Raw genomic sequence first — 24896 nt, forward strand, 5'->3', positions numbered from 1 at the left:
TCTGCCTGCGAAGGCTGTAACCAAAGTGCTCTTCTGGCTGCAATACAGTGCCATTGACCTTGCTACTAGCTTAAAAGAATCCAGTGATGCTTCTGCTACAAAAGCTTCTCCCAGTTTTAGTTCCGAGAGTGCTCCCACTACCTGGGCCTCCGTATTAGCAATAGAAAACCTCATTGCTCTTGACACAGATGCTACGGCTATAGAAGGCCTGCAAATGATTTCTTCAAGGCGTTCTCCATCCACAGCATCTCGAAAACTAGGCTGCATTACCTACAGGCAGGGTTGTTCATCTAGCAAACCTGGACATTGCTGCATCCAGCATTGGTGAGAATCCCATGCTTCCACTTTCCTCGAATGGGTACATTCTTAAAAATTTCCTAATCAAGGATGCTTTCTTGTCCGGCTGAGACCCTTCTATCTTGATCACATCTTTCACCACATTATGAACCAGGAAGATTCTTGGTGAGGCTCAGGGAGCCTTACATGTAAGTTAACGGAGCAAGCACTACCCACGCAGCTACAATGTATCCTTATATTACCACGGTCACATTCTGTATTGTTACAGATAACAGCTCAAACGGCTTGGAACATTGGCAACAAATTATCACAAATAGGAATGTGTTGCAAATATAATGCACTGCTTGGGGAGGTGGGGGGCTTTAATCCATCTGTAGAAATCAAAGAATGCTTTAAAACGCATTAAGATGGCATTAAGAGTTGAAAGAAAAAAAATGACAGTAAGTATCTAATACCACAGGACCATTTTTTTTTTAAACCCATATAAAAGATTTCACATGTTTTGCCACTTTAATAGTTGCAGACCCCTTCACACTACTTTAGCACACCTTTCTTTTTGTGGATATTCCTTCTAAAGGGGTTTGACAGGAAATAGATTAAATGGCGCCATCAGCTGCAGGTCAGCATTGAGTGGGTTAAAAGTAACATATGTTCAACTTGGAACCCTGCCAAATGTTTCCCTAATTGGAAATAAGTGCAGGATGTTTTTTCAATGCGTCTGTAGAATACAAAGTCAAAATACATACTATAACTTAGCCGCCTTATGATTTTGCAAACCACCCCTCACCCCACCTCGCAAAAAGAACGAGTACGTTTTAAAATCATTTTCATGCTTGCAACACCGATTACCTTCAACTTTAGTATATGTTCAGAAACATAATACAATGTGAAAATCCAGTCATAGGCCTTCATCACACACGATATTTGCTTGTAACGAATATTGAACTAGATTTTAGTCTAATTAAACATTCAGATTTCTGTGATCATTTAAAAAAAATTAAATTGTGTTTAAGATGTCTTGACATTCTGTGAACTCAGTAGTATGACTTTTTCAAGGCGTCTTTATTACTGGCAAGCTCAACGTTTGGAACGGGAACTAAGTGGGGACTCAACTGACTTATTCCCCATTTTAGACTTATGATTGTTTTTTTTTGCGAAGAGTCACCCACCACGCAGTTTGATATAAGGAGAAAGGGAAGTATGTAGTACCATCCAGGTACATAGCGCTTCACAGCAGTAATACACGCGACGTTACCAGTAATACACCAACAATAGAAAAGGGAGTCCCTGCCCAGAAGAGCTTACAATCGACGTGGTAATTAGTGAGAATTTACAGACAGTAGGAGGAGGGTGTTATCGTAAGTGCATCTGCAAGGGGTCTCCCACTGGCACCAGCAACATGCAAAAAAAGGAACCACGTCACATTACTCCAGAACAGCCCCCATCCACCAGCTCAGCAAGATCGCACCAAAGGACCAGCCCAGCAGACAGAACATGTGTCTTCCCATCAGACATTAAACGGCCTGCAACCCTAGTTAGTGCAAAGTTTGCGCCGACCCCACCACCGAAAAGGACACAGACACACCCTTACAACGCTGCCATCAAGGCTGGGAAACGAATGCAGGAGATGGAGGCCACTGCAAAAGCTCATAAACGTGCAGATATTTTCTGTATGTCTTCTGGTAAGTTTAATAATCATTTGTATATTTAATGTCTAGTGCCGATTCTGACATTGAACTGTAACCATCCTATGCAGACCATTGCATTTATCTTTAATCAATGTAATTAGCCCTTACGCTTCAGAACATTAGTACAGTCCCATTATCACAATGACATTTTAATGGAGTAATTGGGATTTTTGCAAGTATTAGAGAAAGTTTTACATTGTTAATTGTAAATCAATCACTTCAGGCCCACAGGTCATATAAAAAAGGCAACTAGAGCAATTACTTTCTGTGGACTCAAGGTCTCTTTAGGTTTATGGGTATGCGGTCAAGCATACTTTGCATGCGTCCATTTTTGGCTGGGGTGAGGGGGGGCAGCCCATCAGCACTCCCAAAATTGTAAACATGTGCTCCAAATGGTCAACAGTAAGTATGTACCATATTCCTGGTAAGTTATTCTCCAGCATTTTTTTCCCATGAGGTGTCCACGTGTAACTAAAATCTGCACATTCCATGTATTGGTCATTGTGTTTTTAGAGACAAGTACTGCCCGAGTATACACTGTACACAGGATCTAATGCAATTTATTCGCAGACTAACATCCAGTACTTTGTAGCATTTAATAGCGATTTGGTACCCAATTTAAATTTTACCGTTTGAAACTTTTTTTTTTACAAGGAGCTTTCCATCTAGGTGTAAATGAAGTCGAAAAAAAAGTTATAGAAGAGCGTGAGAGGCAGGTACTTGTGAATCAAACAGAGGCGCTTTAGGGCCTCAGCTCGAACAGCTAAAACATCTTAAAACCATAAAATAAATACTGAAAAGTTGTTACTTCCTTGTATACTTGCAATTTCTTTCAACACGATAAATGTGAAGTGGGACAGCACCTTTAAAATGGGGTAGAGCTCCCAATTAACTGTATGCTACTGTAGAACATTACACAAAGCTAGACATGCTAAAGCAGAATCTGTTATTTGCTACTCCAACATATGTAACATTTCCAACAGTTAAAACCAGAGACGAACATGAAACACAGACAGAGCTCAATGCACATCCAGCAAAACTTTAAACACGGTACAGTGCCTAAATATACATGTATTGATATCTATTAAATAAAATGGTCTTTTAGTTTAACATTTGGCCAAATTGTTGTAAGCCCTTGAGCCACTGCACGGCAGACCACACCTCAAGGGTCCCTACACTAATATAAATTCTTAATAACCTGAATATTAGTGTAGGGACCCTTGAGGTGTGGTCTGCCGTGCAGTGGCTCAGGGGCTTACAACAATTTGGCCAAATGTTAAACTAAAAGACCATTTTATTTAATAGATATCAATACATGTATATTTAGGCACTGTACCGTGTATTAAGTTTTGCTGGATGTGCATTGAGCTCTGTCTGTGTTTCATGTTCGTCTCTGGTTTTAAATGTATATTGCCATGCTCAGTAGCACTCCTATGTGACACATACGCTTATATATATATATATATATATATATATATATATATATATATATATATATATATATATATATATATATATATATATATATATATGTTGTGGTTATTTTGGGGGTTCAACATGAGCTTGTGGGTGTTCTATATGTGTTACATCTCCAACAGTTAGCCTAATAGGCAGTTAAACTCAGGAATCCCAGAAAACGAGTCGTCATTTATCTTTCACTCCTTACAACCATAACTGGGTCTCAAAACAGATGGTCTGCAGATTTGAGAGCGTCACCCAGTCCTTAAAAAGTTAATCAACCACAGTTAGCCATTTACACCAGGGGGGCGCAAACTTTTTTCCCTGCGCCCCCCTGACGGCTGTCCCCTCACTCCCGCGCCCCCCCCAACCCCAACTTACCTTCGCACCGGCGTAATGACGTCACGTTGCCATAGCAACGTGACGTCACATGACCTCGCAGCGTCATTTTGACGCCGCGTTGCCATGGCGACGCCGGGAGGAAGCCGCCGGAGCCACGGGTAAGTATGGTTTACAGAGGCCCTGCAGCTCCCCTGGCACTTAATTTAAGTGCCTTCGGGAAGCGCGCGGGGCCTCTGTAAACCCCGCGCCCCCCGTCGGCAGTCTCGCGCCCCCCCTGGGGGTCGCGCCCCACAGATTGCGCACCGCTGATTTACACCATACTCGACTGTAAAATCCCCTAGTTGATTTCAATTTTTGAGATACCGATGTAAAAACATTTATGGGGAGGCATAAAACTCTGTGCCACTTATTTTGTGTAAAAAAAAAATATATATAAGACTCTGCTCTGTCCATTAAAATGCTGGAATTTCAGCAGTGTTTTTTTCACATAGGTCTGAGCATGTAGTTAAAAAGGACCAATAAGAACTAATTTCAGTGACATTTAAGGTGGGTGATAACTTTGTATCCAAATCCGACACCTATAACTAGTTTTAATGTTAGTCTTAAGGTTTTCCTCTGACTGCTCCCTTGTGTGATGTTAGTGTTCAACAGTACTTATACAGCCAGAGCCTCCCCCCTTATCTTTATAGGCTGTCAGATAAGGACAGATAGGGCTACGGGTAAAGAAAACTTGATTGACAAACACTTGCCCATTCAGAGGCCCCAAACAAATTCAACTGGCTGCTCTGTGGGATTTCACCTTTAAAAAAAAAAAAAACGAACAAAATGGCAGTATCAACCCTCCAAGATTCCCCCAACTTGCATCCTTCTGTAACAAGGAAACATGAAATCTTAAGTGCAATTATTTTGGGGTTGGTATGCCACTTGAGACTAGTCTGCCTATTACCTCTATACTAAACTGATATTTACTTCACCATCCCCCTCCCTCCCATATACCACACAAAATAAAATACAGTAGATATGGTCTATTCCAGGGATGGTCAAGTCCAGTGTTCAAGGGCCACCAATAGGTTTTAAGAATCTCCTTGCTTCAGGACAGGTGGCCCAATAAGTGGCTCACCTGTCGTGAAGCAGGGAGATCCTTAAAACCTGACCTGTTGGTGGCCCTTGAGGACTGGACTTGGCCACCACATGTCTATTCCATGACATTTGTTATTGTGCACTTCCCAATTGAGTCCAAGTCTAAATCTTCAAAATGGTAGAAAGCTTGGCACAGACGTTCAGATGTGCTTGAATTTTTAATAAAACAAGGTTATGGATGAGACATTTTAAGCTTGGACATGAAGTTATATTTATGTTGAAGATCCACAATCCATAGCTGAACCGTGTAATTTTCAGCTCTGGGAGCCCTCGGTTCTGGAGATACTTAATGGTGAAGTTATTACTTTGGTTTTTTTTTAAGGCAGATTTAAATGGCAGTCCATAAGGAATCTTTAACTAAATGATGTCGCAGGTTCCCGTCGGCCTGATATTTAGAAGCCATTTTGTTTCCCCTAGAGGGAAATTTAAACCTACTAACTTCGCTGTTCAGTATCTCGGGTCCCTAGAGCTAAAAAAAAAAAGTGGACACATCAGACGCTGCATCAAATATCCTGCAATTAAAGCATTTATATCTGAACTGAGTCAAAAGATACATTTAGAAACAGTATACAGCACAGGGTATTTGTATCCTTTGTTCAAGTAAGTTTACCACTACAAAAGGAGGTAATTCAATGTACTCAGAAACCTTATTTGGACTCGAATGGGGGTCTGGAGTATTGAATTACTCCCTAAAATCTTGATTGGATAATATCTGTACAGCTTGGTTAATTTATTTGTTTTTAATCCTTCCATGGGTCAAAGATGTGTTAATCCACCACACTACTTAGCAGAAAATGGGCAATGCCCCATAATCACATCAATCGCCACCCCAGAGAAAAAATAAATAAAAAATGATAACTTGCACGAGCCATAAATAAAACCATGGTGTTTAAGAGTCTTGCATCAGAACTTACAAGACCGCACTTCCTTGCATACCACTAACCCAGGGGAGCGCAAACTATTCGCGCTGCACCCCCCTGCCTACTCCCCCCGGAGCTTGCACCCCTACCTTCCTTTCTGGCGTGCGGGGGTCCTGTGACGTCACGCCATACCGCTGTGTTGCCATGGCGACGCGTCGCCAACGACCCGGCTAGCAGCAGATAAGTAATTTAAATGCTGTGGGGAAGAGCATGGGGCCCCTGTAACCGCCCGCGCCCCCCCCCCATACAAATTCTCCCGCCCCCCCAGTTTGCGCACTGCCGCACTTATCTAGTAAATGACCCCGATGGCTTTAAGAAATCGTTTGCCAGCAGTTCAACAACTGCAGAAGGCTGCTATGTCAACCAGAGGGTACATTTTTTGCTTTACATGCCTTGTGTATGTTAATCTGCCAAATTAGACTTGGGGGACATTTTTGTCCTCACAACCCTGATCTGGCATTTACTAGATTTTCCAACAACCTCAGGAAATTCTGCATTTCGTTTTTCTGTCGCTTAGCACCATAGACAATTTGAGCTTCTCGTACAAAATCTATATGAACAAAACAGAGCATCTGCCAGTTTTTAGGAGCTTTTATCCAAGCATCCCAGGAAGTTTACAGGGTGAGAGTAACCCCACTCAGCAAGGGGCACACAATGAGTTCATATCCTGGGGGCTTCCTCTGCAGCGGAATGTTGGATAACGCAGAGCAAATTATAAAAAAAAAAAAAAAAAAAATTTCGGAAGAGGTTCAGTTCTTCAGAAAAACAATTTAACTGTCACTTCATCAAATGAAAAGGCCAAGCAAATCCCAAATGTTAGAAGCAGAATGTCACATTTACATGTATGTAGATCTTTATTTATAAAGTGCCCACAGTGTACTCTGCACTTCACAAGAGACAGTACATGGTATTCTAATAAGTGCAAACAAAATCAGAACATAGGAAAAGAAACTCGTGCTCTGGAGAGCTTACAAGAGAAGGCAAAGATTACAGAGCGCATGGTGTCACGCACGCCTGCCGCCCGATGGGTGAACTGAGCTGGAGGCGTGGCAGACGTGTCACAAGGCTGGTTCACCCTCATTGGTTGAACCGCTTACGTAATGTGAAAAAAACAAAATAGTTTGTCTTTTGAAAAATCTGCCGTGCGGGCGCGATGCACTATGGCCGGCCCGTAACAGCTGCTGCACTTAGTTCTCGCAGCGCACAAAATCGCACAGACAGTTGCGCCTACTATATTCGCAGCCTAAGTGGTATGTTGGGAGACTTGGAGACAGCAGGTCTAAATCATTGTCATGCAAACATTGAACACTAGGTTTTGAAAGGTTGGGCTGCATTTTTATGCTGAATAGGTTCGCATTATGCCAGAGAGCACATTTCTAGCAAATTTGGAAAATCTTGCTCCAAGATTTACACTGAAACAACAACGAGATAGCTCTAAAAATATTCATTTAACAAGGCACTTCCAGAACAAAGCAAGAAAGTGAATGCATTTATAATTCTAAAGAGCTACTATTACCTTGATATTTGTGGGCGTTGAAATCACAGTTTGTATCTGGGAACATACATTACAAATACGAGTTGGGTGTCTGCCAATGCTTGTGCAATTCAGCTGCATGCGCTGCTACCTGAAACTTATTTTAAAGAATACATTTATAAAAAGGAAATGAATGTTAATTTCCTAGATCATGTTCTGTTTTAAATTACCAATCCAGCTTTGTTGCCCGATATATTTTTGACCATGAGGGCGCCCTCCCACCCCACTATTTTCAATCCCCAAGATTCAAACCGTTGAAGTTACCAGTGTTTAAGCTGGGGATTTAAATTGATGACCAATAGGGGGACCCAACAGTTGAAGTTGTGATTTGCTATTAGCATGCAGAACCTGCAAGTTTTCAAATTCCTTTTGTTTCCCCTAGGAGGTGATTGCTACTTAATAAAATGAATATAATTTGCAGTTACCAACTAGTTTTTATTGTATAGTGCCGACAGTGTACACAGCACGATACACAGAATTTTTGCAAGCATGGGTCTGTCCCGTAGAGCTTACAATCCATTTTGTTGTGCTTGAGGCACAGGGAGATAAAGTGACATGCCCAAGGTCACAAGGAGTCAACATCGGGATTTCAACCAGGCTCCCAAGCTTCAAACTCAATGTTATTGCCTTCACTCACTGAGCTATCTTCCTTCATCCCTAGAAGTTACCTTCTAGCAAGAATAATGTATCAGAGTACAGGCAAGCAGTGTGTGTCTCAGTTTCTGGCAGTCGTTAAAGGCGCAATCCCACATAGCAGCCAGTTGAATTTCTTAGGGGCCTCTGAATGGGGAAGCGTTTGTCAATCAAGTGTTTGCGTTACCATTGGCCCACCCTGTCCTTATCAGAGAGCCAATAAAGATAAGGGGAGGGGGAGGCAGGGGTCTGGCTGTACAAGTGCTTACTGAACACACTGTGACATCACACAAAGGGAGCAGCTAGAGGAAGTCACACTACTCCCAAGTCTAACTTGCATAAAATCAATTAAAAATACTTATAGGCGTTTTAAACTGGGTCAAAACAAAAAACAAGGCATCAATTACCCAAATGAGACCCCTTAAACAGGTCACTGGAATTAGTTCACTTTGGCCCTAGGAGAGATTGTCCTTTATGTAAAATTACATTAAGTGGTTCCAAAATATAAACATAGGTTTTTGACTGCTACACAGGACTGCTCAATCCAGATATTGATTAATATAAAAGCATTTAGTTAAAACATGCTCAATGTGTTAAAACTCTTTGTAAAGATTGAGGATTTTTCCACTCCTTGTAACTAAAACAATCCCTACCACAGTGATGTATCATACCATATTATCAAACAGTGAATGCATATATATTTAGCTTTATCCACTGATACTGTAAATTGTAATACTGTTTGGTTAATTGATACATTATCACATTGCAAATGTATTTTTCTCATAGTATCTAATGTCAAAAATGCAGACGGATCACCTGGGACCAAAAGGGTGGAGCAGAATAATATTTCTCAATTCTAATATGACACCTCCACTGACTAATTATATATTTTGAGAGACTACAAAAGATCATCCTACCTTCTTACCATGTTATAGATATACCCCCCTTGTTGGTTATATAGCAATTCTGGGAGGTTCTACTTAAAGCACCAATTCAGTTCCTGAGGAATATCCCCCTCCCCATATGTCTTCACCCAAACTATCACCTTTAATATTACCAGCATGGGAACCAAGGGTCTTCAAAGTCGAGCCACACTAAATTTAAACTCTGGTTTCTGATATAACTTGATGCTAAAGGTATCATTTGTACTTCCTGGTATTTAAATACCCCTATCTCACGGGCCAGAAGGAAGCCACAGCAGATCACCGAGGCTTCCTATTGGCCATCACATAGAAAATTTAAGTCGCCATAGAACAATTACCACATTACTATATTCGCTAAAGTTTGCCTAAACCAAGTCCCAGTAAAGTTATTCTGCTTACTAGGTACCAGTTACACTTTGAGAAACGTTGATATCTTTGATAGGAACAAACTCCTCACCCCTATCACATGCAGCACTTATCTGAGATCAGACTCCAAAAGACTGTTCATGATCCAAAGGCTCAACAAAGTATCCGGCCGCTCCTCCTCCACTTATAGTGCACCCCAAAACTGGAATAACCTACCGGAGACTCACAACCACCACCAGTTCTTTAAAAACTAAGGCTGTCTCACATTTAATCTGGTCTGTAACTGTTACATACGCCTATAATCAGTGGTTGACAAATCACCAAAAAATCTACTCGCCACACAAAAAAAATCTACTCGCCACCTAGTACCAAACGTGTGCTGCTTGGGCAAATATTTACTCGCCCGGGGGTTAAATCCACTCGCCCGGGGCGAGCAAATGTATAGGTTTGTCGAACACTGCCTTTAATATATATTATCTGTAAATGTGCATGGAATGTCGTATATAAAGTATACCCTGTTCACATATGTAACTGTATTTGTAACCATGTATTCTTTGTCATCTTAACTCTATGCCCAGGACATACTTGAAAACGAGAGGTAACGCTCAATGTATTACTTCCTGGTAAAACATTTTATAAATAAAAAAAAACATTTTTAGCACAACAGACCAGATCAAAACTTAATGCCAATTCAAGATATTAAAACCCCAAAACGTCTCAAATTAAACAATGGAGACCTCTGCACTTTGAAGAGATTAGTGACGCTTCATTGTAAGGTTCTGAAAGTTTATTAATGAAAACCTGACAACTTTAATTCCAACAAGTTGAAAAGATGATCAGAAAATGTAAGTGGTCCCCATCCCAAATCTTGCGTGGGACATTCAAAACAATGTTATAATTAAGTCAATTATTTAGCGTGTTATTTGCCTAAAAGGTGGATTCCATTTGATATCAATGTGCATTTATAAAGTGTCAACATTCTGCGGCGCGTTACAAAAAGTGACATATAAAATCAATAAAAATGTACCTAGAGCCCTGCACATTGAGTTTACAATCTAAAGGGAATATAATGTTGCTTTCTCAAATGTGATATGTGCCTAATAATCATCATTAAAGCTTTACCAATATGATAAACATGAAATCTTGCATATCTTCACAGTTATGAACTCTGTCTTGGACCAAAAGTGACATTAACCCTGTTTAAGTCATAAAACAGAATAATTAGCAACATTATACTAAAATACCATAAATGTAAATATTTTGTAATCTCACAGTTGGTAATGTAAAAGGAATTAAAAAATAAAAAAGGAGGTTTCCACCTAAAATTACGTTTGCTTTGTATAAAGATTCATACATTTTTAATGCACCACAGATCTTTCTACCTTTAAGGTTCCTGACAAGGTTACAATAATGTCTACTGTCACATCACTGGAAGCAATGGTAGGGTTTTTTCCTGGTCTAATAATAGTATATTAATTCTATGAAAACTGTAGTGGGGGAAGAGAAAACAAAATACAAGATTTTTTTGATACAGCAAGGCCCCGCTTCTCGGCGTCCCGCCGATACGGCGGCACCGAGAAGAGGGCCGCCATGTCTGCGCATGGGCATAAGGGCCAGTCCGAGGTTACGCATGCGCAGAATGGGTCCAGGTCGCGCATGCGTAGATACCGAAAATCGCCGGATACGCATTGCGGCGGGCCCTTACAACGGAACCCGCCACATGCCCAAGGCCCTCCTGTATCTGGCTTTTTTTTTTTTTAGCAAATGAAGATTGCACTCTTCATGGTCACAAATAAAAAAAAAAGAGACATAAACCAACATTGCAAATACATTTTAACAACCATCAAGTACTGTGCCTTATGGAACTGGTAAGTGCACAAGTAAAGTGAATAACAATCAGAATAGTCTGAAGCCAGTGGTTTCCAACTTTTTTTGGTTAAGGAACCCTATGTGAAATTCAGCAGAACCCCAATCCTCTCTAATAGCGCATCTGAGATCCGATGCATTGTAAATTCTTCTGTATTTGGTACAATTTTCAAATGACCTGAAAATTGCAGGGAACCCTTTAGGGATGCCTGGGGAAGCCAAAAGGTTCCTAGGAACCCCTGTCAAAAACCACTAAATCTGAAGTAACCCATTCAAGAATAGGGGCGGGGGGGAGATTAGGTTTGTTTACAAAAAGGCATGCAACATTAATTTTATTGCAAGCATCATATGTAATTATGCTGTAACCCAAACATTTAATTTGGTGCCCTCACCTCCAAAATATCTTCATGGTCCAACAAAAAAATATTTTTTTCTTGGACTTCCTTTGCTGCCACACAAACTAACATTTTCCAAACACCGGCTTTTATAAATAGGAGTTATTTTCCAAAACAACCTAATTAGGTTCTGATCCTGAAGGATTTTTTCCCCTCATGCTTGAAAAGCGCCTCCTGCAAGCACACACACCACTTTCTGCATACTGTGCAAGGAGAAGGGGGGTGGAAGAGGGGGGTAAATTCACTGCTTACTCCAGATTAATCGCAGGGGGAGCTGTACTCCGTTCATGCTATAGACAGATTATTGAATTTGTCCTGACAATGCATTTCACCGTATACATTGCCGAGTTCTTTGCATTCAAGGTCAGGAGAGAGTTAACTACATGTAAACTAAGAACAATACATGGCATTTTAGTTGGGGGGGGGGGGGAGATAGTAAAAACAAATGTCCCTAGACTAGATAATGTTGAGTATGAAAAAAATAACCCTTTGTGTTGGATATCAATTCAAATTAGCACGTTAGGGGGGGTAACATCGGACATTATGCTGGGTCTTCAATGGTTACCCTTTCAAAAGTCCTATATGTCTCTTACCAATAGACATGAGTAGCATCGAGTCTCGCTTGTTTGTACCTTTGACCAATGTCATTCATAACCCAAACAAGGACGCAAAAGGGTGCATACTTAGCAAATGCATACAGAATAAACCGAATAATTACATCGCATTAGATTCAGATTCAAGGAAAAGACCATCTTTATTTTTCCATAAGTCTGGCGGCACGTTTGCAGACACGTTTTCTCTCCTGCTGTTCTCCCTTTATACAGTAGGTGAACACCAAGGGGGGGAAAAAAGTTGATTTCATCCCTTTTAAATAAACAGACTATAAACCTTCCCTCACACCTCAAGAAATCGACAAAGCCCCTTTAGATAGCTAATCTCCGCGGTGCCGACATGTCTAAGAGGAGGGGGAGGGAGAAAAACTTGAGGGTCCCCCCTCCCCAAATAAAATAAAGTCAACTGGCAGATGTGCGTTTGAGGCTACCACCTCCACTTGCATCATCGCCAACAGTATGAGATGGGAGAAAGGCGAACTTACCCTGGTCAAACTCAGGCACCACAGCTTGGTACTGAAGCCCAACTCGCATCCCACCGACACCTGGACGAAAACAAAGAAGGGGGTAAGTACAAAGAAATCTGTACTAGAAATGGATGGGGTGGGGGGGGAGATACCATGTTCGAGGCTACCACCTGGGCAGACCTACCGTGTTCCTCATCGCTGGAGGAGGTCGAGCTGCCTTCCTCCCACGAGTTGCTTCCGTTCCCAATCGGGGCCAAACTTTTGCTGTTGGCGGCGTTATTCCTGCCCCTCCTTTTACCGGAGACCTCTGCCCCCTTCTCTATCATGGCTGGCATTGAGGTTGCCGGTGGGAAGTTTTTTTTCTTTTGGAAGGGGTTAATCTCTGTGTTGGTTGGGTAGGGGGTGGGGGTGGCGGACTGGGCTCAGTCACTCGGCTGCCGGTTACAGCCGCTTCCAGTGGCCGTTAGAGCAGGACAACTTTCCGTCACATCTCCTCCCGCACTGGCCACTCTCTCGCTACCACAGCCACAGCACAGCGGCTGAGGGGACAGCCAACCTTGCTGGCCCACTTGCGCCCGCCCCTGTCTTCCCATTGGCCGCCAGGAAATTTTGGAAACAAAGAGGCTTTCCCTATTGGCTTAGGCTCCCGTCGCTCCTCAGGCAGCCGGCGCTTCCGTTTGGCCGTTCGGTTGAGTCGCATCTTCTCTTGTACGTGGGTTTGGGGGTTTGCAATCTCTACGCCCCGTGATACCAGGTGTGAAGGGGTTTTTTCTCACGTCCCCTGACATTTTTGAGATATATTGAATGAGAGTGTACTGCAAAGCCCCGAATTCACAGACAGGTAGAGACGCCCGGCTTTGTGAAAGAGTTTTTAGGCTAATAAGAATAAGATGTTGTTGAGACTATTTTTCCTTGCCGCGGAAGGATACATAAAAAAACCAACATAGTTCCCCCTTGATATAATAAATAGAAATAGAGAGGGGGTGTTCATCATGGGCATCATTATGATATAACTTGATGTGTGTTGTGTACAAGTCGTTTAAAGTGTACATTGTCCTAATTAGAGGATAATAAATTGGCATATAATATGTGCCTGAAGAAGTAGTGGCCAATCTTAGAACTGACAAAGTCGCCCCTGGAGAGTGAAGTGATGCATGGGTTTTTTTTTAAGTCATTAAAATAATGGTGGTGCTGGCCAATTATTCAGTGCTAAAGTACCTATAATGACAACATGATGTCAAAAGTAGACAACATGTAGTTCAAATGTATCAACTTTTTTTTTTTTTTAAACAAAAACCCCACAAGCTTTCAACCCATACAAATATATATGACATCCTTTAACAAGCATCTATGAAGCTGAAATCCCATTCATATTAAGTATGGTCATTCATATTTTATATAGATATTAACAATTAATTGCACTTCAACCAAATGCTAACTACATGACCTTTTCTGAAACGGCGCTAATAAGACGAATATTTTAATATTATTGTTATTACTGTTATTATTTTGCTGCACATATGCTTTTTATATAGCAGTCCCAATATGTATGTAATCTTCTTATAAAATGATTATATATATATATATAGATAGATGTATCAGTACTATGTTAGCCTAGCTTTAATAAGCCCTAATGAAGGTCCCTCCGTGGTGATCGAAACGTTGGTTGCAGTGCCCTATCTGTTTTCAATACAGTTTTTGCCTGGATTTCAACTTGCAGTGTGTTGTCTCTTATTACTGGATCTCTCTCTTCTCTCTCTCTCTCTCTCTCTCTCTCTCTCTCTCTCGTTCTGTGGCTAACTAAATGCTTTTATTTGTGCGAGCTTTCGAGATACACTGATCTCTTCTTCCAGCAATGTTAAATTGAATTGCTTTATTCAATGTAACATCGTCGGAAGAATAGATCAGTGTACAGTATCTCGAAAGCTCGCACAAATAAAAGCATTTTGTTAGACACAGAACGATATTGTCTATTCATTTTTGATATATATATATATATATATATATATATATATATATATATATATATATATATATATATATATATATATATACACACAAACATATAAACGCTCTCTCCCCCCCCGTCCCCCCCCGTCCCCCCCCCCCCCTCACTAACACCAGCATGTGCTGTCTTTAGCTTTGGAGCCTCCAGTACTGGAGGTGTTAAGAGGTATTACAGAATCCTGCCTGACTTCCTGTGTAGTATGTGTGTACAGTACATAGTCTGATTTCTGTCAGTAGGTTAAGGAGCTGTTAGCCCCCAGTCTTGCATGTGAGGGCTGATACTGCCATACATTATGAAGCACAGCTGACCTCAGCAGCCATACATGGGTTAATAATCTGTTTGATATGTGCTTTTATTTGATACTAGGTTAGGAGGCTCTGTTGCCTTCTGAAAAAGTGAGCGTAATATATTCTGGCCATAAGGTGCTCATGTTTTCAGTGAAGGGAAAGAATGCATTGAAGGAGAACATATGGATATGGATATATATATATATATAGATAGATAGATATATAGATATTATATATAATATTTGTGAACATTAATCTAGTTGTTGGTGAACTGAATATAAATGATCTGTTTCCTTTGCTTTTGCCATGAGCATGGTAAGAACAATGCAAACTTCTATCACAACAAACTCATTATCTTGTGCTTCTATTTACTGCCTTCATGTTAATTACCCTGACAGAGGAGGGTGTACAAATCCGCATAAAAACACCACATTTCTATCATATGCATATAATTGCAGTACATTCACAGCAAATCCCCTCACTTTTGCTTCTAGAGGTCTCTTCTTCAGATTATTACCCCAATGCTACAGCAGAGTTGAAATTACTAGTCACATCTGTCTTTATGGTGTGTGGGTGTTATGGTGGGTGAAGAGGTGACCATGTAATGTGGTCTTGAGACAAAAGGTGGCACTGTGTGCTCATTTGCATGACATTTCCCAGAATCCCTTCTGCATGGGAAGTGCTGTATGCTAGGTGATAATTGTGAAGGGCAGAGTTGCAGACCTATCTAAGACATGTGAATGTGTTCACAAATAAATAAAAAGATCACTTGTGAGCACATTCACATGTCTTAGGCAGGTCTGCAACCCTGCCTTTAACCATTATCCGCAGCATACAGTGCTTCCACTGCAGCAAGGGATTCTGGGAAATGACATGCAAATTAGCACACAATGTGTCACCTTTTGTCTGAAAGATCTTAATATGTAATTTGTTTCTTTAATACATTTGATGCTATTTTTTGCGCTAGTTTATTTCCCATTTTACACATGGGAAACATTGATTAATAAGCCCTAAATATGTAGAACTGCAGCATTTTAGCTGGGACTTGTTTAATAGATCTACAAGGCAGTCACTTAGGGGCTATTCTCAATGTGACTTTGGCCAAGTCACTTTATCTTCCTTTGTCACAGAGACCAAGTGGTGGAAATTGTTGCCTACTTATAATTCATTTGGCACAAAAAAAATTCTACATATATCAAGCAACTATGCAGCCTCTTCATATAATCTGTTCAGGGCACAATAGGAGACATTTATCAAATTCTCCCTGGTGGAAACAACACCCCCCACTCCCCAAAAAGAATAAAAGATCCATCTTAAAAAAAAATACATTGCTATATGTGGGGATTTTTCCTTGATGAATCTTGCATGCATTTTGCACCAATTTTGTAACCCAAAGACTTTGGTACAGATTTTCTAATATATTTAATCTTCCAACAAAATTCGTTGGTCACCACCAAACCAAGACAGAACAGGGTGTATGCTTACTATCGACAGTAATTCTGTCTGATTATCTGCACTGACAAGGCTAAAGAAATCAGCCTCCCGTCAATAATTGGTCTTGTACCTACCAACCCATGCAAACTCCCCTGGTCGGTCTGCAGTGTCATATAGATGTTATCAGTGAACCATTACTGCAAGAGCATCGTGTAAATAGGTGTTGGTAGGGGGTGCATAATTATTCAAATTAATGACAAGCCTGCCATTGGGGAGTTTGTGTTAGTTGGTAAATACATGTTAAGGCGTAATTAACTGCTTAGATCAATTCCTAAACAATGACATTAAATATAATAATTTAAAAAAGCTGCAACGCCATGTAATAATTTGCCTATTAACATAGACCACCGTATATTGATTAACAAGTACATATTGTACTGAGCACAGAAATGGGGCACCCAGTTTGAGAATTAGTCAAGGTCAGTTAAATGTGAGCTTCGCTATGTGCTTTTTTTCTGCCTCAATTACCAAACATGTAGATTGCAAGCTCTTTGGCCCAGGTATTACCTGTTATTGTACAGTCTGCTGTGTGCCTGTCAATGCTATTTAAGAAGTATTTGTTTTTAGCTTTACTATGTGCACAGAACTGTATATACTTGCAGGACAGCATCAAAGATATTGTCATCTAACTACATTGTTTTTCTTTTTGTCAAATATGCCTTCTACCATTTCTTGTCTCTGTTAACCCCTTCACAACCGGAGGCTGGCAATGCATTGCTCAGCAGCGAATCGCAAACCCTGCTGGAAAGCAAAGAGTATTTACAGCTGCCGTAGAATACAAAAACGACCACAAAAAAACTGTCATATGAGATTTAGCCATTCAAAAGTCACTGATAAATGGTAAATAAATACACATCTCAGTTAAAAACATCCACGAATCTACATCACTGCAGTGTATATTCTCTGCAGCACAAACAAAAGCAAGCGAGGGTAACGTTGGAACCTTTAGTTATGCTAGTAACAGGAAGCAGTATTTTTTTGACATATTTACACTTCATTAATCACATCGTATAGACGGTCTCATCATATATAGCACTTTTCTACCTTCCCCACTGCATATACTGTATATATTTGTGTGCGTACGTATATATCTATATAACTTTGTATGAACGGATTGTTAGATTAAATGAATATACACACACCAGTGGGTTTAAGGCCTATCCTTCACTGGTGATATTCTTCTTCAGGGGTGGCCAACTCAAGTCCTCAAGCTCCCCTAACAGGCCAGATATTAGGGATATCCCTGCTTGAGCACAGGAGGTAATTCTGATTGAGCCACTGATTGAGTCACCTGTGCTTAAGCAGGGATATCCTTGAAACATGACATGTTGGTGGCCATTGAGGACTAGAATTTGCCATTCCTGGTCCACTTGCATTCATGTAACAAACATTTTTGGTGCAATAGTTTGATAATGTAAGCCTCTTCGTGGCAGGAATGCCTTTCTCAGGATGTTGACTTGTAAATATACGGCTGTTATTCACATACTGATTCTGTATCCCTCTCTATTGTGCAGTTTGCACCCCCCACCCCCCCGGGTTTCACTAAGCTCAGATGAGGGTTCTTTGCCACGTTTACTGCCATTGACTTGAATAGCCGTTATTGTGGGATCGAGCTCCAATACCCCTTATCAGAGCTTAGTCAAACTCCCCCGGTGACTCTAAAGTACAATGCACATAGCTGATAAGGCAACGGGATACACTAATTGATAATCAATCATTAATATTCAACCAATAGTATTCTAAATTACAATGTCTATTCCATGAACCCCTTCATTGCTGGATAGACACCTAAAGCAGTGTTATGGTGCTATGCCGCTGTGAAAGGAATTTAGCATGTGAAGCGTATACATCACATTGTATATACATTGTGTCCGTGGGATGAAAGCTGTGGGGTCACATGATGAGCATTCAATTGTTATTGTTTTTCTGTATCTCCAAATAAATCCATCAGGAAGTGGTTTATCATCACATATTAGCACCCTGGGGAACCTTATCACGCTACAAGTAATCACTGATCAAAGCAGTCTATTTATCTGTCTATTGGCTGCAAAACTGGGCAAAAAACAGCACCAGATTTGTGAAACACCTTAGAAAGTAATACGTTTTTTTCCCCCTTTGAAAAATTTAGTGCTTATAACACCCAGTCCCTGCAGGAAGACTCGGTGTAATCCCTTTTAACTGACCTAAAAACATTCAAGCTGCCGTTTTAGTTTTTTTATTTTAGTTTTTTTTCCCCCTTTAATATGTGCATCAATACAATCCACACAATGAGAAGTAATTAGTTAAATTGCCGATCGATCCGTTCTGTGATCAATCGGCGAAGTTTCGGCTCGGGGTTCACTAAATGGCTGTTAGTGCAGCTGAAGAGAATTTCTGTGGGGAAGATCATGTGACCAGGCAGTCACTAGATACAATTTGTGCACTGCTAGAGAGAGGGCAAAGCTCAAAAAGGGGTGTGCCAGAGCCTGTTTCAGAAGAGGAAGGGGATGTGACTTTGTAAATGGTTGCTATAGAAACAAAACATACTTGTTATATTATAATACATTCAAAAAGTCATTCAGAGTTGTTTAAAAAAAATGCTACAAGTATTTTCTCATACACTTATTGATGTATTTAAAATATATATTTTTTAAAATAAACTGATTTATTTTAAAAAGTTGATTTATATGAAACAGATTTATTTTAACTGATTTATTTTAAAAACGGATTTATTTAAAAAAAAACACATTGGATGTTGCTTGGTCTGCAGCTTTAACACAGAATTTAGCAACCTAATTGGCTTCCTTACAGAAATATAACCATGCTTCAAGTCAAGCACAAATCTCTCTTCTTCTGGGCCTCTGGGTGGGAAAGTGCTTGTCATTCAAGTGGTTCCTCTTCTTTATCCCATACTGTGCCCATCAGAGAGCGAATCCAGATGGTCCTCGGTTATCCGACAAAATCCGTTCCCAGAAACTGGCATTGGATAGTGAAAACGTCGTACAGCGATTCCCATGCGAATGGGCGGCGGCGAGCGGCGGATCATCGGTTTTCCGCGGATTGCATTGTGCCGCAGCAGATAATCCGTTGGTTGTAAAAAGAAACGCGAGGACCGCCTGTACAAGTATGGGAAGGGGACACAGGGTTTTGCCCAGGCAAACTCTTGATCAACACACAGTGTTATCACACAAAACGGAGCAGACAGAGGAAATAAACCCCAATCCCAAGTCTTATCTCATCAAACTGACATAAACTAACGGATTCAAGTATACTCAAAGATGTCATTATTATTATTATTATTATTATTATTATTATTATGTTAGGTTCTGGTAAAAAAAAAAAAAAGGCTTCAATCACGAAAAAGCAGCCGCCATTACTACAGTTTGGTCCTAAGACTCACTTTCTGACTGACTGCCCCGCACCTCTGGAATGCCCTTCCCCTCAATACCCGACTAGCACCCTCTCTATCCACCTTTAAGACCCACCTTAAGACACACTTGCTTAAAGAAGCATATGAGTAGCACCGTGGCTAATACTATACACGATACATAAAGCTTAGCCCCCTGCAGACGCACTTGCCTGAATGACCTCCTACTGTCTCTGTACGTTCTCCCCACCAATTAGTATGTAAGCTCCCTGGAGCAGGGACTCCTCTTCCGAAATGTTACTTTTATATCTGAAGCACTTATTCCCATGATCTGTTATTTGTATTATTTGTTATTTATATGATTGTCACGTGTAGTACTAATGTGAAGCGCTATGTACACTAATGGCAATATATAGATCAAGACATACATACATACATACAAGACTTATTGTCTTTTTAATGGTTACTAAACGTGGTGTATATAGGCATATTTGGGACATTTTAAAAGCTGTTGGATTTCCATTTAATTTTTCCATTGTAGTTCCATTGAACTTATATTGTTTAATGTTCATTGTCAGTGTATTTGAATGTAACTTTGTTTTAGTAGTGCGACACTGCAGGGGTTGGGTTACCAACAGATGCCCTACATATTCTGTTTATTATTAAGTCAGACCGCATAATATTCCACCGTTCCATTTCTAAGAGTAGAAAAACATTTGTCTTCTCTTAAGAGGACTAAATTGGAATATTAAGAAGCAATTTGCACTCAGCACTCAATAAATATTAAAATGATATGGCTGGGGTTAAATTGCGCCTAGGAGAGTAAAATGTAAATACCGATAGGAATAAACACATTTCCTTAAAAACAATGTTTATGCAGAGAAATGTCCATTTAATAGTCACAGCACAATTTGCTATTGTGCATTGCTGTGTGGTAAATTGCAGAACAAATTACTATAATAACAAAATAGTGAGATTAAAAAAATTTTTTTAAATTGTTGAAAAAAAGTTGTGTGCCTCAAAAATCCACATTAGTCTTTCTGTGTCTAAATATTCACTGAGCCTCTTGTGTTCTTACAGGCAAATACATCCTTGTCTCCTCTGACAAGCAAACTGCCTGGTGAATTATTTACTAGGTCACCAAAAGTCAGTCTATGAAGAGCAACTATTCCGATTTTAACCTCTCTGCTGCCAGAGCGCCAGCAACACTGTTTCCATATTTTTATGACTATACCCAGTAGTTTTCAACCCTTTTTTTGGCTAATGAACTCTATAATTATATTGTGACATTTTTCAGAACCCCAACCCTTTCTAATAGCGCGTCTGAGATCAGATGCATTGTAAGGAACCCCAACCCTCTCTAATAGCGCGTCTGAGATCAGATGCATTGTAAGGAACCCCAACCCTCTCTAATAGTGCGTCTGAGATCAGATGCATTGTAAGGAACCCCAACCCTCTCTAATAGCGCATCTGAGATCAGATGCATTGTAAGGAACCCCAACCCTCTCTAATACCGCATCTGAGATCAGATGCATTGTAAGGAACCCCAACCCTCTCTAATAGTGCGTCTGAGATCAGATGCATTGTAAGGAACCCCAAACCTCTCTAATAGTGCGTCTGAGATCAGATGCATTGTAAATTCTTCTGTATTTGGTACAATTTTCAAATGACCTGAAAATTGCAGGGAACCCAATGGCTCCTAGAAACCCGTTCACAAATATATACTGCTATACACAGTGATAATTGTTTGTGTGTTCTTATGTTGTTGGAATAAAATCAAACGTTTGAATATTTTTGTTAAGCCATTAGTGGTATAACAAGTAAAGTACAAGTGATAAAAATAATGTACCATAGAACATTTCTGAATACTGTTTAGTTCAGATGATGGTATTATGAAGGCTGCATGTACTTTCCTTAGCTTTCCTTACAAAGCACATTGGCAGCATACAGATCTACCTCTGAAAATTATAGGCACAGAACACAGAGCAAATTTTTTCATATGTTAAAGAGTAAGTAGCAGAATAAGGGAAAAGGGAGTCAGAAAAGGAAATAGCAAAAAAGTGACAGAGGAAACATGCAATTTATATAAAAATATAAAGGTAGGACAGGTAAAGATAAGGGAAACAGTCTGCATTTCTTTAACACGCATTTAAATCATCAGTAAATGTACTTCTTTAGTTATAGGCAGTTTTTCATGAAACCGTAATTGTGCTGATCAGGACTCTTATCTCCCAGAACCTCTCATTTACGTTAATGGAAGTTTCCGTATGATAATACAGGAGTGGCCAACTGTAGTCCTCAAGGGCCACCAACAGGTCAGGTTTAAAGGATATCCCTGCTTCAGCGCAGGTGGCTCAATCAGTGGCTCAGTCAATGATTGAGCAACTGTTTGAGCCACCTGTGTTGAAGCAGGTTTATCCTTAAAACCTGACCTGTTAGTGGCCCTTGAGAACTGGCTTTGGCCAGCCCTGCGATAATACATTGATCGGCACTATCAGATAGATAGATATATACATATAATATATATATATATATATATATATATATATATATATATATATATATATATATATATGTATATATATATATTAGTGTTTGTATATTTAGAAATAATATCATACACATATCATCATTAAACATTGTTTTCTAGAAAAATTAACCTCTCTGCACACCCTGACAACTAAACTAGGTACATGATTAAAGGGCTGAATAGCCGTGGTAGTGATGGGGTTAATATTGGAGGCAGGGGGGTAGGGGCACTTAGAAGAGGCTTACTCCCAGACTATTTGAAAAAACAGAAGTCTTCAGGGAGCCAGTCCTCCCAAGTGTTATTTGTCAAAGCCATGGTGGGGCTAGGGACCCTCTGAAGGGTGTTTTTGTTAAGTATGGGCATGCTTGGCCAGTATACCCAGCCACAACAAACCCTGTAATGTTTGGTGAGCATCAGGCCAGGGCTGATGTGCAGTTAATACACACATACTGTATATGTATGTCATGTTATAAAGACTGTGCTCTCAGATGGGATGAGTCCTCTCTTGTGTACAATGTCTTAATAAAGCTGCAGCCTTATTATCCTAATGATTGCCTTGGGTCTTTGTTTAAAGTGAGGCATATTGACTTCCTTAGGCAAGAACTGCAGCCATATTTTACACACCCACAGAATTAAAAGATGCAAGCACATATTTCCAAAGATATATATATATATACACTCTTTTTTTTTTCAAAGACAAGTGATAATCACACTAGGGAGAGTGTACAGAGTTTTTTTTTAAATATGGGAATATTCTAAAAAAATATTTGAAAAAGTAATTTTTTGGGGGGTTTGCGCTTTTGTTCGTTGCTTACAGAGAAATGTGCTCACTCATTTGCCTGAAATAGTCTTCTAAAAAATGTACCCACTTGGTTTCACACTTGGGCATTTCGCTTAATTAGAGTGGCCGCTAAAATCAACAAGCAGCTAAATGGAGAAGCAGGAAAGATGCAGGAAAGACGCAGGGAGAAGAGTAAATGCAAACAGGGCAGTGGTAGTGGTGGAAGGGGGCAGTGCTGCCTGGTACAAGACACCGTGATCCTTAACCTGGAAAGATAGGGAGGTGCCAGTGTCATGGGTAGCAGTAGGGTACTTAACCCCGCCACTGCTGGAGAGGAGAAAGAATTGACCACAAAGACCAACACTGACATTATTTCGCAATTCGGTGAATTGGGACATAGAACACAAGACTATTTGAGCCTGTCCCCAGCAGTTTGAAGCCAGGTGGTCAACACAGACTTAATTCTACAACAAAGAAGCAGGCTACTGGAATTGGGTTACAAATTGAATAGTTTATGGGAGGGTACGGGAGGGGGGAGAAAGAAGCAACAAGAGGTATAGAGTATATAGACTAAGTATAGTGTACCAAGTATAGATATAGGATAAAGTATCTGTTGTCTAAATTTAGCATAGGTTGAACTTGATGGACGTACGTCTTTTTTTCAACCTCATCTACTATGTAACTATGTAAGAGGTGTTCACATCAAGCTCCTGTCTGTGGTAAGGCGCAAAGCAAGCTGCAGCCACACAAAGCAAATCCGAGAGTGCCAGCAAGGGAGTGGCAAGGCAGAGTCAAAAGCCCCACAGTCAGAGGCAATGTATTATCCGCATTATCATTGGAAAAGAACAGCAGGTGACAGCAGCAGGCAGATTGTTACCGAAGGGGGAGAGAGGCAGAGAAGAAGGAGGAGTTTCACAAGAAGATGTAGGAGTGAGCCCGGGAGTGGGATGTGTGAAAGAAGTGAAGGGATATTAACCCTTTGCCTTCCTCTCTGCCGCTGCATGCCTCGCCGGATCTGCAGGGACGGGCAGAGCGGAGGATATCACGGAACTTACAATAAGTGGGAAACTGCTCAGCTATTTTATGCCGCCTCAAGGGTCCAATTTAAGCTGTAGCCCCCGGCTGCCTGCATGACACACTCAACTCTCAAGTGATTATTATTGGGCATTAATATTCAATATTAAATGAAGGGATTATTACTTGCCAGTGGGGCCTGCCATGCATTGCAGAGATTTGCAGGCCCTCACTGGCACTGAAGGGGTTAATTAGGGCCAGGGGGGGGGGGGGGGGAATATTCCTTTTCAAACGATTATACTTTGTAACATCACACTGTAGCCCCTGCTACAAATATAGGTATACTGTGGACAATACAGAATGAATCTGCTCCCCCTATATCACATGGTGCAATAAGGAATGAGACACTGTCCCTGATCTGCCTGGCAACACATGACAGGAGATATGGGATTGGAGAAGAAGAAACGCAGATAGAATGTTGAAACAAACTGTCCGTTTGAGAGGCAGAGGGGCTTATTCTGTTAAGTGTGATAGCGCAGACCTGCTACCTCATGAACAGCTCCATTAAAGTCAATGGGACTTTTCATGCCTAGCATGATCTGCGCTATCACACCATACAGAATGAGCCCCAGAGGGAGTGCAGTCTGAGACCATACACAGAGATAGGGTGTGCCTGTCTGAGAGGCACACAGAGAGACCGCTCAGGTGACAGTGACAGGGGCATAAGAGAGACAGCCTGACACTTACAGATGGGGAAAGAGGAGGCTTGCAGGAGAATGCTAGTCATGGAGAGAGA

General features: G+C 40.6%; 1 protein-coding gene across 2 annotated transcripts in view; it reads right to left on the bottom strand.

The window, feature by feature from the left end:
- Positions 1–24896, bottom strand: part of RCOR1 (REST corepressor 1) — a 112800-nt gene that overhangs the window by 32841 nt on the left and 55063 nt on the right. The window contains exons 1-2 of one of the 2 annotated variants that reach the window (XM_075615025.1): positions 12825–13249; positions 12659–12718 (exon numbers count right to left, since the gene is read on the bottom strand). The exons of the other annotated variant lie outside the window; for it this stretch is intronic. Coding sequence (XP_075471140.1) covers positions 12659–12718; positions 12825–12975 — 211 coding nt within the window. The 5' untranslated portion in view covers positions 12976–13249. Of the gene's footprint in view, positions 1–12658; positions 12719–12824; positions 13250–24896 lie in introns of those variants that run through there. 2 annotated transcript variants of the gene reach the window in all.

This window comes from Ascaphus truei, chromosome 9 (assembly GCF_040206685.1).
Source record: "Ascaphus truei isolate aAscTru1 chromosome 9, aAscTru1.hap1, whole genome shotgun sequence".
In the NCBI taxonomy this organism is placed as follows: domain Eukaryota; kingdom Metazoa; phylum Chordata; class Amphibia; order Anura; family Ascaphidae; genus Ascaphus; species Ascaphus truei.